Here is an 18414-nt window from a genome sequence, read left to right on the forward strand (position 1 = left end):
TGCATATCCTACATTGAATGCATACATTATACACATATATGTGTGTGTGTGTGCGTGCGTGCGCGTGTGCGTGTTTGTTAGGTCATACCTTGAACGTATATAAATCTATGTAAATATATACACAATATTTTTACACAGGTATATATTTATATATTTATATATAATATACATTATAGGCAGTACGATCGGAATGATAGCGATTCTACACGAAGAAATAAGTAGAAAATAAACGATCAAATTTTTCTTCGACAAGAATTTCGTTTGCTCGGAAATCGACGTTAAAAACTCGTCCCGTGTAAGTGCACTCAACGTTTTTCACTCAACGGATCTAGCTGAAAATCGTCTCTACTCGCATTTGTGTTATTTGTATCGGATCTCTTAAATATTTCCAATGTTACGTTTTATTTTCTATCGGTTCATTTTAAACATTGCCTTTTAAACGTCATTTTAAACATTTACTTTTTTCTCGGTTCCTACCAAATTCTTATTCGCAACGCGAAACCGTTTTACTTTTTATCGGTTATTTTATTGGTTACTTTTTATCGCGATTCATTTTTTGTTAGCTCTACCGGTTTATTATTCGCAACGTGCAATCTCAGTTCCTATCGTTCCTATCGACATGTCCAGATACAACACTCGAGAGTATACCGGATGTAATTCGTGTGTTAGATGTATGTGACGGTTATGCTTCCACCGTAGCTAATTACTACAGAGACCGATATCCCAATCATCGACATCCCGGCAGGTTTATTCAAAGCGCAGTACACTCACGGAACATGATTCGGTTGGATTATCTCTTTGACATCGTCATTTTGACGAATGAACTGGAACGTAGAAGAGAATGAAATTAAACTCTCACATAGTACAAATGTATACCGGAGTAGCGAACTGATTGAACGTAGACAGAAATTCGAGTGATCCGTATCGAGATTCGTTAAGTGTAAACACGACCAAGTGTTCGTCCACAGGACGAGTTTCTATCGTCGATTTCGTCGAGAGCAATGATTTCTATGAGAATATTTAATCGTATAGCTCTTATCTATTTTTGTCACGTAGAATCACTGCACGCCCTGTTATGCCACTTATTACAATATGCATATATACATATGTATATATGTGTATTTATATGTATATGTGACCTAATGTAACACTTGAGTGTAATAACCTTGGTGTTTTAGACAGCATTAATTATCGTTTTTACGTGTAATTCTTGAAGAAAGGAAAGTGGAAAAGTGAACTTCTGCCTTGGGTTGTATTATGCAGGGTGGGCCACTGTTACAAATTTATTGTCCCGACAATTTTTATACGCATAGGTGTAGGTACAACGTGTTACATACATTCGTTGTCCCGAAACAAAAGTGTACCGATTCCGAGGAATAACTTTTTTTTTTGTCACGCTCTGGAAAATATTTTCTCACTCCCAAAGAAGGAGTTCAAAGCGTTGATGTTCAGCTCGATTGCAAGCCTGAACGTGTCTCGTAAACTGCCTAATGCGTTCTAGAGACTCGACTAATTAAAAAATTTTTTTTTTGGCACCTCTGTCTTATACACTAACAGAACAATTTAAAGTTCTCGATCGGATCGTAACTGACCGCAAAAAATGCTGAAACGATAACGAGATTACGAGCACACGTTTCCGCAAATTTCCTTTGTTATCGTCAGTTCTTGAATCCAGACTTACTTCGTTTTTTCGTATTTTACAGGACAAAATCTTTCAATTTGCTTGATCACTATGATCCTTCACGTGACAGGGCAATGTTGTTGAATCTATTAGGGGACAACGGAAAAAAAAATTACTTTCACATTTCTTTGTACAATCGTGTTGATATGTTTATACTTTCGACCAACTCTCATCGACTTTAATAACGTTCGTTTGAAATGTTTGCTCTTTACTCTGCGTAGTTGAAGAGACACGATAATAAGCATTTTTTCACGAATCATTTGGTGTTTTCAACCTGTTCGTGTTAAAAATTCATAAGAATTTTTCTGCTTATTGGATACGTAATATAGTTTTCGTTTGCCAAACGTTTAATCATCGTGCCACGGAAGTGCGAAAGGAAATGTGAACCACGAAATAGCTGTTGTCTCTGTTTTACGTCTTGTTTGTAAAAAATATTTCTCGATATATCTTTTTAACTATGTAGGGTAGAGAAAAGTATTTCAATCGAGTTTCTTGGAAAAGATTCGTACGTCGTTTCTAGTAGCGGGTAGTTCCGCTTTGCTCCCTATAAGATCCAACCAATAACCTTTATTGTACCAAAGGTTTCAGTCACTCATAACATACAATATATATATATATACTAACAAAAGGTTGTATCTCCTGCTATTCATCGAATTTTAGAGGAAACTCTTTGTAACAGTTTACATGACCCACCCTGTATACGCTTTATATATGTATGTATTAATACACATATATGAAGTTGTATGTATACGCATATGTATATTGCTAACCATAACATGTCATGCGTAGTTTATGTTTGATTAAGGGATTATCAGTGAGCCAGAGAACAAATTGTTAGATTAGGGAAGAGTGATACAATTGTTTGTACGTTCTTTTCAAACTGATCATCATTCATAATTTGTGTCATTGCGAATGTAATTTTCTGTAAAACGACAAGGAAACCAACAACACCGGTAACGCGGCTGTTAGTCCCATCAAATATGTAAGTGTAGCGCTTACTCATACACGATCACGCGGTACGGATGTGCAGAGCGAGTCGTCACAAATAGAACACCCGATATCCTCTTTGGTTCTGAAGATAAAGGAAAATATAAAAGAACACCGAAACGACGACTAGCGTGATTGTTTCCTTTCGACGGTATCGAGTTCAGAGTTCAAAATTCCCCCCCGTATCGACTCAATTGATCAGTGTACCCTGTGTAACATAGGTAACGTTCGAATAAATTTCACCTTTAAATGTAAAAGTTTAGAACACGCGATTAATATTATCGAGAAACGTAACCGGTCGTATTTCCATCGAAGAGATCCAAATCCATGCGATCGTGATACATTCGATCGAGCTAGCCGAGCACTCGATTTATCTTCGAACATCCTGTACACCTTCAGGTGACTTTCTTGCAATCGGAGACTTTCTTGTTCTCCGTACTCTTGACGATGAACACGTTTCGAGGTTACGTTACGAGACACGTTCGATAATAATTTACAGATACGTTTTACGCACCAGTGGTTGATAACTCGGAAACGAACGACGTCACGTTCGTCTTTGAGACGATCGTTGAGAGCTTTGTATATTTTTCTTCGCCTTTAAAACCGAGTGAACGTATTTCGGTTTACTATTTCTGACGACTGACCGTGTATAATTCGTAACCATCTCGATATTATACACACACGATAATCGTCTACGACGTTACTGTTGGTCGTAGCATCTGAGGCACACAAGGCGTCGCTCGTCGAATGTATTCATTATTACTCCTTTACCGATTCTCATTCACACGTGCTATTATCGACGATGATATATACATATATATATATTTTTTGTTAGCAACACTTTTCGTTAGGCGTAGCTTGCGTGTATTTTTTAAGATGCGTTCCGCCGCGTCGAGAAGAAAGTAAGAGAAAAAAAAGTAGAAAAGAAAAAGAAAAAAAAAAAAAGAAACAGACAAAACGCGAGACGTCCACGAGTGTTTTGGAAGTTGACTGTATGTTTCGATCGACGGATATTGCGACGGGTAACGTTCGATTTGCATACTCGATGTGCGTACCATTTTGAACAGTCGGTACCATTTCTCTACATGGGCAATAGGACTCAAACGACACGCACCACTTTAGAACGGATAGATACATGATATCTACGTAACTTCGATCATGTACACACGACACTCACGTTTTGACATTCTATACAACAAAACGTCGGTCCCGTATGATAGATTAAAAGTAACCTTGTCAGTAGGGCTTAATGTCAATCATGTGTTTTTTGGGCCCATGTTGGATTCAGTGGCACATAAGATTACGTTCCACGTCCCTTGTATGCCAGAAGGGGCCGATTTTGTTCGCGTAAAGAATAAAAAAAAAAAGAAAGAATAAAAGAAAAAAAAAGAAGAAGAAAAAACGAAAAAAAAAAAAGATAGAAAAAAGAAAAAATACCAGTCGATCGTGCAAACAGCGGGTGTCTGCTGAGTTCATGATGAGCCTCGCATTAACTATTACAGTGTAGAAAAAGTGGAGCATGGAATGGTCATGGTGAAGTTTTGTACTTGACGCAATAACACTAATCACTTTAGGCACCATTTATCTGATTCGCTTGTAACAGCAAGAAGTAATATCATTATTAATTGTACATCGCACGTAGAGTTAACACGAATAGAAACGAGTTTTGTGCTTGTATTTGATTGCAAGGATCGAGACACGAACGAGCCTGCACTCTTACGTATTTTATCTAACTCTTGTCACGTTTATCTTTTTCGTTTTCTTTATTTAATTATTTATTTATTTATTTGATTTTTTTTTTTCTTTAAATCCTGTATATTGTATACTTAGTACAGATTACTTACTCTGTGTATGTGTGTGTATGCGTGCGCGTGCGTGCGTGCGTGCGCGCGTGTGTGTGTGTATGTGTGTGTGCGCGCGCGCTTGTGTGTAGTTGTTCGATCACATTAGTTGGTTAAAACGACTCACACCAATTCCTATCGCAGTTCCGGTAAGTTTAGCCCATTAATTAACTACGTTAATATATACAGATAGATACACCGGGAGTCCACGTAGTAAATGTTACATTGATTGTCAGAGAATTGTACTTTCTCGATGTACAATTGCACTCTTCCGTTCTAAATTTGTGATAGTTTTTGTATTTACTTCGAACAACTGACACAGAACTTTGACTCGAATATTTTGATTTTTTAATTGTGGCAGCAGACTAAATTGGCACAAAATGAAAAAGAGCTAAAGTTTAGATCTCTCAACAAACGGCTACGTTTTTCTCTCTTCGCACAGCCCCGTTCGTTTCGCGCGTATCCGTTTGACCGTGTTTACACACTCGAGCAGTATGACGGGAAAGCGCCCTCGAGGAGCATGTTCAAAGAAAGAAAAACAAACGAAGAAACGGTAAAAGCAGTTTGGTAAACATACACGGAGAGAGAAAAACGTAACGAAATCCTTAATTGGTTGAGACGTATGTAATTACATAGAACGTGTACATGGTAGTTGCTTGTAAGTTTCTCTTCTTTCAACTTCTCGTACTTCAGCGGGAGTGGAATCTAATTCGTTCGTTGTGTTGGCAGACATATTGTCGTGTGTGGCCACATCACCTACGAATCAGTCTCGCACTTTCTCAAGGACTTCTTGCACGAGGACCGCGAAGACGTTGATGTGGAAGTTGTCTTCTTGCATAGGTATGACCATCGATATTATTTTTGCTTCCCCGATCAGTCTCCGTGCACTGTACTCCTAGGCTCATTTAGTCCACGAAAGCCTGTATAATCGATCTCTATTGGCACCATTTTTCTATATTTTATGCAACGTGTTGTTCATCATCTACATACCATAGTTGCGCTTTTGATAAATCTGAGACATTCTCACCTTAGACGAAAGATCTCTTTGTGGCTTATACTGCATAGATCGTTTAACCAGATGATTATACAGGATATTTATAAAAATTACCCCCTCTGTCTCCCCATCTCACTTGTCGCATAAATTTGAACACGACATTGATACCTGTATAATGTATTCAAATTTCACTGTCACTGATCAAAAATATCTACTAATCCTCGTTCTTCCAATGAATGGTAACATATCATCGTTTTCACTATCATTTATGTTAAGTATAATGTTACACGTGCTATCAGTCGTTGATCAATATGAAATTAAGTAAGTCTGCTACTGTAATCGTTACCGATAAGCACTCGTTTAATAGTCATGCGATATCGATAAACACCATTAGGAAAAAATAAACACATCTAATTGCCGTTACCTTACGGTAACAGGGTAAGTGTAGGTTGCGTCCTGTGTAGGTTTCCCACTTATACAAGTTGTTCTGCGGTTAAACGGCCAAAGGCGATCAGACACCGTCGATCCAGCGTTTCACCGTTCACGTTCTCAATTTTTTAGCGTAACAGCTAGTGTTTGATAAGTCGATCGGAAGACAGTTTGAGGTTACATACCCGGGACCAATCGACAGGAAGTGTACACGTAAAGGATAAGCCAATGGACGTCCGGTGGTTGATGCACGGGTTACGATTGCTCGAATATGAGGTCTGATCGTCATTGTCGTAAGGAGTGGTCTGTGTTTTCAGGAAAGAGCCAGATCTCGAATTGGAGGGTCTCCTGAAGAGGCATTACACGACCGTGGAGTTTTTTCAGGGCACCATGATGAATGCCGTGGATCTGGAACGCGTCAAGGTACCCTGAACCCTAGAACAACCATCATACAAAACCTCCACCAACCATACAACCCACCAACCAATCTGCCCCTCGCGTGGCCCCTCGCGCTTCTCATTTCTTTGCAGTTCTATAGGTTATTGCGCGGTTATCCACCTGGACGTAATTCGACGTGATGATCTATCGATCGATCTAGATATATTACACATTACGGCGTATATATGTTATACATGAATCGCGCACAACGTGAAAATATACGCGTGTCGTATATATTCATGGTTAAGACGCGCGTCCCGCAAGCTCATAGAAACGATCGGCATCGTTCGTCACTGTCACGGAGTTACTTGCATCGAGATTATTGATCTCATGGTGTCACAACCGTTACACTTGTGCCGAAGTTAGGTGCATATGAACACGTACTTAAACTACTCCAACGCCAGGATTCTCTTTCCACTTGTTTTTTTTTTTTTTTTTTTTTCATTTTATCTCTACTTTTTTACTTCATACTTCTCTCTTTCGTGATTACTCTTTCTTACATTCTTTTTCTCTTCCTCTATTTCGTTCTATGAATTATATGAAGTCACCCGGTGCCATGTATACGATCGATGAACGATCGAATGCCAAAATTGACAAGTACGGGGTGGCAAATATCTACGCTTTGGAAAATGCAACATTTTGTGGCACCGTGTGATATTATATATGTAAATGTATACATACGTACAAATCGATTCTTATAAAATGACCTATGCGGTTGTCTAAACATTTCTAGAACGCGTGCAAACACTGTTTATAGAAAGTACATTCGATTTAGAGGTCAATTTTGCGCAATTCTTTCCTGAAATGAAACGTTCAATTTTTCATCTCGTGAGATGACGGTCACTTTTCAGATAAATACCACGTATATTTAAAGAATTTCTCATATATGCATATCTCTACACACAGGATAGTAAGAAAACAGAAACGGAGTAGAAACGTGAGTCCTGAAAAACGTGAGTCGAAAAACTAATATTTATAAAGTTATGAACAATTTTTGTTTCATTTTTTGATCAGTGAACAATCACGGAGTAAATACAAAATGGAAACAAAAAATTCATCATAAATATCTAAATATTATTATAGATTTTTCACCCATGTTCACTAGAACTTTTCTGCTCCATTTGGCGAATACTAACTATCCTAAAAGTTATAAACCTTTTTTCCTTTCGATCTTGTACATGTAAAAATGATAATACAAAATGTACTCCCTAGATTATTTTATAATGTACCTGTAACCTTGAATAACTTCAAGGTTGAAATATATACCACCACTCACGAAGGTGCTTGATCCAAATCTCGACTGATTCTTAGTCTCTGTAGAAACAAATTATTTTGCGTAAATAAACAAAAATTCAAACTAATATTGACCAGTACCATTTCTTATCGAGAAAATTAATTACGGATATTTATACGCAATTTTAGTTCGAATGTTTAAAATAAATTAAAAACTTACACATTCGTGTCAGTATTCTCGAAAAAATTAACCGTAGCTGGCCTATTACGCGATGAAAATTGTTCCCGAGAATCGCGTTTTGCAGATGACCGCACCGGTCATTTTAGAAGAATAACATTGTACGTGTTGGGGTATGTATATAGTACAAGGCATAAATGTACATATTTATATACATTTTATATATATATATATTCGTACATCCATACATAAGTACATAGCATATGTACATATACATACGTACATATTTGTACGAACTATACAATTATAATATAGTATAATTATAATGTAGAAAGCAACCGCCTGCGACTGCATGGTATGCTGTAATGAGCTATGGAGCCGAATCAGCGTGCAGTAGAGACTTACTTAGATCTATTATCACATTTACATCTTGTGTAACCATGGCCCACGAGGGAGGCTACGTATTCCTGACAAACTAGAGACTAGTTAAAATAACAGTATAAACGTGCATAGTAAACGTATGAATTGAAATATCTGGGTACTATTTTAAGGAGCCTTTTCGCTGTCCCTCGAGAGCTTGGCGCAGACAACAATTTTGAGCCATTTAGTTACATTATAAGTCAGATGTCCGTCGGCCTACGTCGGCCTGCTCAGCGATATCTCGCGAAAGGCGCAGTCCGATATCAGAGGTGAATGTTTTTATAAAGAAAAATATATCGTTTTGTCGGGCCGGTGCCGTTTAGGAAACCACCAGATCTCGAGCTAGAGGGACTATTCAAGCGGCATTTCACCACCGTGGAGTTCTTTCAGGGGACAATCATGAATCCCATTGATCTGCAACGAGTCAAGGTGAGTCTCGTATCTATCATTCGGAAAAGAAACACCAAACCCTGTATCCCTCCCACATTCCACCAAGTATGTATATGATAATCGCGCTGACTAATTTGCAACAACCTGTGTATCGTGAGATTACTCCCGCAACAACCCCACAAACCTGCCCATCACCTCCCCTCTGTCGACACTAACCCCCCCCCCCCCCTGATTCATTGAATTGTCGTATTCTCTCGTTTCTTCGGTAGCAGCTTCCATGACGCGAGATTTTGCCTTTTCCTCAACGTTCGACGACACCCCGCTAATCCCATAACCGTGTTGTGGGTTGTTGTTGAACGGTTCGATGCTTGTCACTCGCAACAAGTACGAATTGGAGTAAGTAAGTTCACGAAAAATTGGTAAAACCTACTGTATTCTTATCTTTTTTGTTCTTTCACTGTTCGAAACATTTGGAAGACGTACAGTTTTGAGAAATTTTGCGATAAATTAAAATACATTATTATTGTACGTATTCGTACATTGGGATGTAACATCTATCAGCAAACGTTTACCTAAGCGTTTACCTAAAATGGACACGTTTAGTCTAAATAGTTTCTTTTTCTCGATATAATACTTCGACGTCAGAGGAAACAGAATCCGAAACTCTGTACAGTACGTTTTATATACAGAATGTTTCTATGTATCCGCGAAAACGCGAAGAAAATTAAAAGCACAGTTTCAAGAAAGCGAGATTACCGACAGAGCTTCGATTCGTTGGAGTCACCAAAGTTCAAAACTTCCCAATTTATTATTTTACAAATTCGATTATTCACTAATTGTAATATCTCACGACAGTATTGTAAACGATTGTACCATGATTTGACGTGGTAATGTTTGTTCAACTTTTTCGTTTGCTCGATTGATTCGCAAATTTGTTCGTTAATTGTTAGAAAATGTTTGATAAAGTTTGGTCAAGACATTGAGAACACCCTGTATACAATTTCTATCGCTGCAACGTGTACTATCGATTTTAAAAAAACCATGGAGTAATTTTGGAAACTCCAGTCGAAGCACATTGGCAGATACTCGGAAGATACTTTAATACAATAGGTAAAAATGTAACAACTGACCGTCATGGTTGCTGCTCCAAACCATCAGTAGTCGTTCAGAAACCGACGTTTGTGCAACAGGACAAATGCTGTTACTCCAGGATGGTTGTTGCTTGTGTGTTTCCTTCTGTGCACATTGACGGTGTTTCATGAAATCCCTTTGACGCATTTCCTATGCTGTCATCTGCTTTCGTGTCTCGTCAGTCTGTAATAGTTCATTCGAATCGAGTCGATCGAACACGACGTATCATGGACGATCGTGATCAAACATTTACACTCTTAGTGTCCATGCTGTACATTTAGATGAACAAAATTTGGTCTCTCGACGAGTATCTCCCAATTTTGCTACCTCTCGTTTGAGGATTGTCGAGAGACGTCACGACGGAGAGTAAAAATATCTTTAGTCTCTTCCAACGTGTGTCGATACATATACGCGTGTGCGTACACATACATTGTGACATGCCAATTTGTATTAGATAAAGTCCCTTGAAGGTTGTTTGCACCTACTGGATAGATCCATGCCTGCTGTCGATCCAGGTGGGTATGTGCTTGTGGAAGGATTAGTTCAAACGAATCGTTGTTTCTCTGTAGGAGTTATTTCTTTGTTAGAGACTTAGAATACTTGTACGACAATGAGTAACGACTCTTTCGTTAGATGTAATACACCCTGCAATAAAAGAAACACGCGATGCTATGTTGTTTGGCTGTTCTTGTAATATCTATTTTTTTTTTCCATTTTTTTTTTTCTTTTTTTATACACTGGATGAACTTAGGTCTTACCGACGAAATAATCGATGGGCATGTTAAAAGTGCTTTGGTTCCGTGAACTCTAGCAGTTCGGCTTTTAGTTAACGTTTGCGTATTTATGGAATGCAATTGGAACTCGCTTTCATAATTTATTTATGTTCTTAAAAATTACGTCGAGTGTACATGTTATCAGATATGACGGAATAAAGGAAAGAAACACGAGAAAACGCATGAAAGAGACCCGAAGTATTCAATTTTCGTATTCGATGTTGCGTTTTCATTTCGAGGAAAATCTTAGTCTATCCTCTCTCCTGGCTACAAACCTGCCTTTGATATGTTACTTACAATTGTTTCGACGTAACCGCGGCACATAATAGAAACTGGCTTGAGATTAATGCTTGCAAGGAATCTTAGCACGTAGCTGCATTCTCCCCAGTATGTTCGATAAAGTCGACGACGAATACCTCCATTTGTTATTTTACCGATTACGCACCATTTTCGATAAATATCACACGTTTCACTTACTTCGAACGCCACTCTCTTTGCGATTACTTATACAAACTTTTACCACAATTATATCCATATATATATATATATATATATATATATATATATATTTATACATATACATATATACATATATATACATATATATACATATATATACATATATATACATATATATACATATATATACATATATATACATATATATACATATATATACATATATATACATATATATACATATATATACATATATATACATATATATACATATATATACATATATATATATACATATGATTATAAATAGAATTAAATATACTTAGAACCAGTTACTTAGAACGTTTCCACACTCGAAGAAGTGATACATTCTCAAACGATACGTTTGGAAGTTACATGTTAGATGTCTGTGCAGAGATAACACCGGTAAACTGAATGACTTTCGCGGTAATTTTTCTTTCGCGGCGATTCCTTTCTTTAAAATATTATCAAATAACAATTTCTACTTTGCTGCTGCTTTCTGACTCCTTACCCACCCGAATTACATTTACTTCCATTAACGATCATTCGCCGGTGGCGACACGTGTAATAAAGAATCTCGATCGTTTTTAGGTACACGAGGCAGACGCGTGTTTGGTACTGGCGAACAAGTACTGTCAAGACCCGGACGCAGAAGACGCGGCAAACATCATGCGCGTAATCTCAATCAAGAATTATTCGGATGACATTCGCGTTATCATTCAATTAATGCAATATCACAACAAGGTATTACTCTTAAAATGTATTTAAAGCAGGAACATAGATCGATTCTATTTAACATTTTATCGAGAAACGTTGTTCACGTAGTAACTTAGACCTATTGTATTTAGCTTTTCATAAACTGGATTTAGCTCTCCGCAATAATCGATTATTAGTTTCGAGAAATAGATGTATCGTAATGTTTAACGCTTACTCACTATCTTCCATGCATCTAGATACTGATACATTCGATGAAACTTATATCGGATAGCGTAATAGTATGCAATGTTGATTTCATTATTATTCGATAGCGTATTATTCCTCTAGTGATCACTTAGGCGTGTTTTTGTGTCGTCAATAGCAACATATGTATTTACGACAGTGAAATTAAATAGGAGATCTTGCACATCCCTTTGAAAACAATACAATATGTTTAAAATATGTCTACTACAATGTACAGAGTGAACATGATTAATTGGCTAGATATTTTATGCGGAATTTTTGTCACGTTTGCCTTTTCTTCTACACGGCCCTGTACTTTATTCTGTTTATCATTTAACGGGTATTGCGACGAGATTAACCAACTGTAGTAACGCGACATTCGAATGACTATGAATGCGAAAATTTTTATTAACAAAACGTAGCGTTTCGAGTAAAAGTCAACAGTCACCCGTTAAGATCGTTCAAGACGTTATCATTCGTCGAATAATCTTTTGAAAATAGTAAACACTAATTTATTTAACCATTGAACGTTTATTCGATAAGATTTTCGAACCCAATGATGAGTCTCTTTCGACAATTCAAATTGTACAAATTCGTAAACATTATTCTACGGGTCTTCTTCGATAATTTTATTCTCGTTATTCAATATGTATATAAATCTGTAAAATTTCAATTACCGGAGAAGATTTGCAACCGTGACGGAGAATCTTATTACAAACCGTATCTATCATTAACAACGTTACATTCTTCGAACGCAAATTTTCATATTTAACATCATTCGAATTTCTAAAGCTCGTATTATCGCGACTCGTTCGTCTCGTTTCGATGCTCCCTGAATTATGAACAAACAAAATTCCAAGATTGCGTATAAAAAGAACGAAAACGATGGTGAAAGTTGATTAAAAAGAGTATCGTCGCGTAAAGAAATCCATTATTTTCAAGTCGAAGGGGGTTGAAGACCGTTCAATTTCCGTTAAGAGAAAGAATTTTTACCGCATCGCCGACTGAGCAAATAACAATTCCAAGGGAGTCGTCGCAGCCTAAGCAGTTCACTCTGTATAAATATACATATCATAACGAACATCGATCGCATAATCGACACGAAAAGTGCATCGTTGAACGGGCCATTATTCGACAAGTCATTGATCCACACGAAGACACGGATTTATCAGGGAGATTGAAATTTGTTCCAGGCCTACTTATTAAACATTCCATCATGGGACTGGAAACAGGGCGACGACGTAATTTGCCTAGCCGAATTGAAGCTGGGTTTCATCGCACAGTCTTGTCTGGCCCCGGGTTTCAGCACAATGATGGCCAATCTCTTCGCTATGCGTTCTTTCAAGACGGTCAGTAGAATGTCGTTCTCCGGCAGACGAATGATCTGCCGATTCTTTTTATCTATGCATGTGTGAAAAATGTTCCTTAGGTTTTTTCATGGTCGAGCTGTTCACAGTGATCGCGTGCGATAACACATTTTTTCCATCGTCGGCCACGTTTTACGATGAAACCGATACGTAGGTCGAACGTTCCTCTTTTTCACATTTTTTTCTTTTTTCATCGTTCCGGGGCCCGTCGTTCTCGAAAGTTTTTTCTCGAATTCGGCGCGCACGGTGCTCGAGAGACGGTCGTTCTTCGAGATTTTTTCATCGCGTTATGGTAGATCGGGTTCGACGGACGTGAAACGTCTCGTTGTAAACGAGAAGACGACATGCGAGAACGATACACGGGATCGTTTCACTGTGGACAAACGCGAGAAATCCGTACATGCATAGGAGCGTGTGTGATTTAGAAATAGTTGGTTGATTGGTACCAGTCGCCCGATATGCAGGCTTGGCAGAATGACTACCTACGTGGAACCGGAATGGAGATGTACACCGAAACACTGAGCCCTACCTTCATTGGAATGCCTTTTGCCAAAGCCACTGAGTAAGTCGGTTCATGACCAATCCACATCCAGCAGATACCTGCATATCTGATTCAAGAGACGAGATCTGTGGTTCTGCGCGTCCGTTTTGTGCCGTTGTACAGGGTGTCACATTTTTTTCCGTAAATGGGTACATCTCACGAAGCGTGTCAACTCGAGCAACTCGATCGTATCGAGATAGAAGAGGATACCGGTGCTCGGAATTTCACGAAAATAAGTCTCTAGGTGATAACGTTGCGGACGTTCAGAGGTCATTTCTGATTTTTAAGAATGGAATCCGTATAATTTAAGAATGTAGAAATTTACGAGGTAAAGTAACCGTATAATTCTATTGGTACAGTAACCGATATAATTCTTCAAACACGATCTAGCTTCTTCAATTAATAGCGATAAATATATTTGTATTTTGTTAAATCGTTTTAAATGTCGTATCGTGGATGTTATCGTTTAAATTGTGAATCAGTATTCGTAATTAAAATTCTCGATATTCGTAAAGTTGATGGATGTCATGGATCAATATCGATTTGAATTTTTGTTTATTCGAAACAATTCGTAACCCGAGGTGATTAACGAAAACAAATGTTTTGGAGATTTCGTTGTTCTGCAAACGGTGTCTATTGCGGTACAATTTCCATTTAAGAAAACACAAGTGATCTCGAACTAGATCCGTATCTGTCTAACCTGAAGATGTTCTCTTGCGAAATTCTGACGACTTCCTCGACGTCTTTCAAGTTTCCATATGCTCGATTTTGTCGATTCGATACTTCTCAAGATATTGTCCACTCATGGATTAAAATAGGGCACATTGCATATATCTGTCCATGCATTCTTAACACTCAACGAAATTTAATATTTGTTTTAATTGCTCGTGTCAAATTAATTCTTCCCAACACGAACTAAATTGTTTCTAGGAATTGATTACTAGGAAGGAAAGACACTCAACTCGAGAATTCAACATGTTGTATAAATTTCTAAAAGTATACGGACAATTGTGATTCCGTTGATTGTACAATGTCGCTTCGATGCTCGGGGTCGCGTCAGATAGAAATCCGAATTTTTCAGTGAAACGAAATAATTAAAAAATTCGTTTTTAAGACCCCTCGCGCCACAATCTCCGTTCGAAGAGACAATTTTCGGATTTTTTTTTTCTCCCGCAAGGTGTACTTTGTCTCCCTTCGGTGAATTCGAGCAACGGAAAAGGTGGTATTTGGACTCTTAAAAATTTGATAATTTTACGAATTTTTGAGCCACGAGAGTCTTCGTCCCTTAATGGTTATTTTATGATTTACTTGGCCGTTTTATTAACACGAATGGGTAATTTTTGTTTTCTTCGTGTTTGATTAAAATAATTAACAAATTAATAAAACTCGAATCATTTTACGTAACAATTCCATCGTTCGCTAGTTTCCACGTTAGTTTACGATATCGTCGAATTCCGAGGCGTAACCTTTTATCCGTAATACGACCGCTGGTTCGATCGTATTCGATGAAATCGACGTGGTTGTTTCGTCGTGAAAGTTTCTTCGTTTGGCGACTGCTTGTCTCTCGCACGAAACGACTCTACGATAATGATCGTACAATCTCGAGTGCCACGGCGAAAATGTCCGTTTCAGAAAAGCACGTATCTACAGTTTGTTCGAGAATTCTTATCACGGCAATCCCTGTCTGAGATACACGGGCTCGGTCAACCATTTCTTTCCATACCCGCGTTAACGACGGTGGAATCACTTGAGAAGGGTCGGTAGTCTCTTGAATCAGAAAGAAAAAAAAAAAAAAAAAAAGGATGAAGCTTTGCCTCGCCTATGTCTTTCACTACGCTCCACTGTGCTATATACATTATATGGATTATATCTTCAGGGTGTTCCAAAAGTTCCTACGTGTTTTGGTGAAACGGGCCGAACTTTAAACAGTTTTCCAAAACGACACGTTTGCACGTACGTTTGTACATGGAATCCAATGTTTGCAATATCTTCAAATTATTTTCATCGTTCTCATTGGTCCTCGTTCAGACTCGAAGTTTACGATTTACGAGAACGTACCGTTGTAGAGATAGAAAATTAACATCAGAGGGAAAATTGGTAAATTTAACGAAATTAGAAAATGTACAATGAAAGTGACAACAAAGTTCGAAGCTTCGAACGCAGTACTTGTATCTTGGCGTAAAACTGTACGTATAAACGTGTCGTTAAGGAATCTGTTCGAAGTTCGCTCCACTTTATCAAAGTACCCAGGAATTTTTGGGACACCCTCTATATACAAGCTAGACCATTTAAATGGGAACACCTAAGGTCGAGTCAACCAAAGAATCGACTTGGAAGACCTCTTACCACTTTCCCTGTTGTGGGGAAACCTTCCACCTCTTACTACCTTCGTCGATGACACGGATGCTCGGAGATCGTCAGCTTTCAAAGAAAGTAGCGACGGGTTTGAGTAGATCGCGATGAATCTTTGTTCGTACTAGAAGTGCAGTAACTCTTAGAGAAAAGTTCGAGTCTTTATCTCGACGAAAGTATCAGAATCGTCTCTACAACCACCCGTATCGAATTTCATTCAATAATGAAAATTAACATCTATATATATATTCGTAATTGAGTCTCCGTGAGAACATTATTAACAGAGAATTGATAAGATTCTTCCAATGAAAATAAGTCGAGATACGACCTAATTTCGATTACTTTCGATTACATTAATTAAACAATTTTTAAAAATGATTATTGTAACGTATAATTTAAAAAATGTCGCAACGAGATTGTGCGTTTGGATTAATTTTCGTTAGAAAACCCTTATCGATCTTTGGCAATCACTGATAGAAAATATTTCGTATTGTTCGATGTTCTTCGTTCGAGATTATTATTTGTTATCTTTCTTGGTATTCGTTGCTTTAAATAATCACGGTGAACAAGTAACGACGATCATAAAATCGTGCAATATTTAAAGTAGTTTGCTAAAAGTGACGAAGACGGTAGAAATCAGGTGGAAAATGGAGGCTCTCGTTCCTGGAACTTATCTCACCAGACAAATCGATTTTTTGGCCGACTCGGCCTTAAATAGCTTCGTTGCTTACGAATATATGAAAAGAACTATCCAGGATAATGTTAAACTGTCCGAAGTGGCGAATACACCGATGGAAAATATTATTTTTCCAAAGATCATTCTTTAAAAAATATCAATGCGATCGACGTTTTCTTAAATGCACACACTTTTTCCAAAAATACATTCTACTTGTTGTTTTGCGCACAATGGTACTTTACGTGTTACTTTTATTAACAAATACTTCACAATAGGTATAAAATTTCCAAACAAGACGCATACTTTATTCAAAGTATTCAAACGTATCGTTACACATAATGAAATAACAAACTTTTCTTTAAGCGTTCTCTATTTCGTTCAAAATATTTAACGAAACATTCGTTTTTCAAACAAGATTGCAAGTTGCCCGTTTGCAATCCTTAATAATACATTCACACTCGAAATGGGCAAAAAATGATTTTCAAAAGAATGGTTCCATTCAAAACCGTGTCCTTGAGAATTCTAAAAAAAAAAAAAAAAAAAAAAGAATCTTCTTAGAAGATATCTTCCGTCGCTATGTTTGCCTCTTGCTATGTTTCAACTTTGTAACGAAAAGTTTGCACGTACATTCACAAGCAACGGGGCCACTCGGGTATTTTCCATTCAAACGGTTCACTCTGCATATACATATATTTATATGAACCTGTCAACTATACTATACAGTACCGTATCTGTGCTCTACACCTAATCGATGTAAGCCACCCCTTCATCGCTTTAGTAACGTTACAGTAATTTCACCCGTTTTTCGCAACTTCCATGTACGGTTCAAACTCGATCGGATACCGCGGATTGCACGGACATGGATAATCAATGATTTCCTAGACACGTCGAGGACAATCGATGGCGTGTAAGCTTGCTGGTTTACCCCCTTTCAGAAAAACGTTTACGAACGCAATCACCGAGATTTGATTTGCAACAATTTTGATTGATCGCATCATCTATGGTACTGCACGCAGACATTACACGAAATATCGAATTCGTAGAATAGAATTTTCATGTATATTTTTCAACATGGGGTGGATCGTTTAATCGGTGACGTCTGAATATCTCTATTTTGCTCGTAACGAGCATACGATCTGTTCAAGACGAAATTAATCGTAGGAGAAAATGTAACGATAAGAGAACAATCTTGTTCTTTTTTTTTTTTTTTTTTTTTTTTTTTTTTTGAGATTTCAAGGTCATCGAGTTTTTCTCGAGTAGAATTATTTTTTTTTTTCCATACTCTCGAAACAGAAATATCACGTATTTCGTCTCGTTCCGTGTCTTAAATAATCTACTGTATTTCGAACGATTTAAATTCAAGTTATTTATCATTGGACATTCAATACGGTTAAGAGAGAAGCAAAAACCATGAAATTGCGAACGTTGGACACGGAATTATTTCAAAGACCGTACGACCGTATTTTATTCGAGGAATATTACTAGCGAGATAAAAATATGCCGCGTTGCTCTGCCAAATTCTACCCGAACTTTTAGGAGGCATTCGAATGAATATTACAGAGTG

The 18414-nt window shown here is 37.6% G+C and overlaps 1 protein-coding gene across 50 annotated transcripts in view; it reads left to right on the top strand.

The window, feature by feature from the left end:
• Slo (calcium-activated potassium channel slo) overlaps positions 1-18414 on the top strand; it is a 149382-nt gene that overhangs the window by 82111 nt on the left and 48857 nt on the right. For 18 of the 50 annotated variants that reach the window (XM_076315916.1, XM_076315920.1, XM_076315899.1 and 15 more), the window contains exons 7-11: positions 5239-5349; positions 8525-8630; positions 11567-11719; positions 13108-13263; positions 13713-13843. In XM_076315916.1, the coding sequence (XP_076172031.1) occupies positions 5239-5349; positions 8525-8630; positions 11567-11719; positions 13108-13263; positions 13713-13843 (657 nt within the window). Of the gene's footprint in view, positions 1-5238; positions 5350-6249; positions 6356-8524; positions 8631-11566; positions 11720-13107; positions 13264-13712; positions 13844-18414 lie in introns of all 50 variants that reach the window. The other 32 variants (XM_076315924.1, XM_076315926.1, XM_076315910.1 and 29 more) reach the window with 7 other exon arrangements.

This window comes from Ptiloglossa arizonensis, chromosome 7 (assembly GCF_051014685.1).
Source record: "Ptiloglossa arizonensis isolate GNS036 chromosome 7, iyPtiAriz1_principal, whole genome shotgun sequence".
NCBI lineage: Eukaryota > Metazoa > Arthropoda > Insecta > Hymenoptera > Colletidae > Ptiloglossa > Ptiloglossa arizonensis.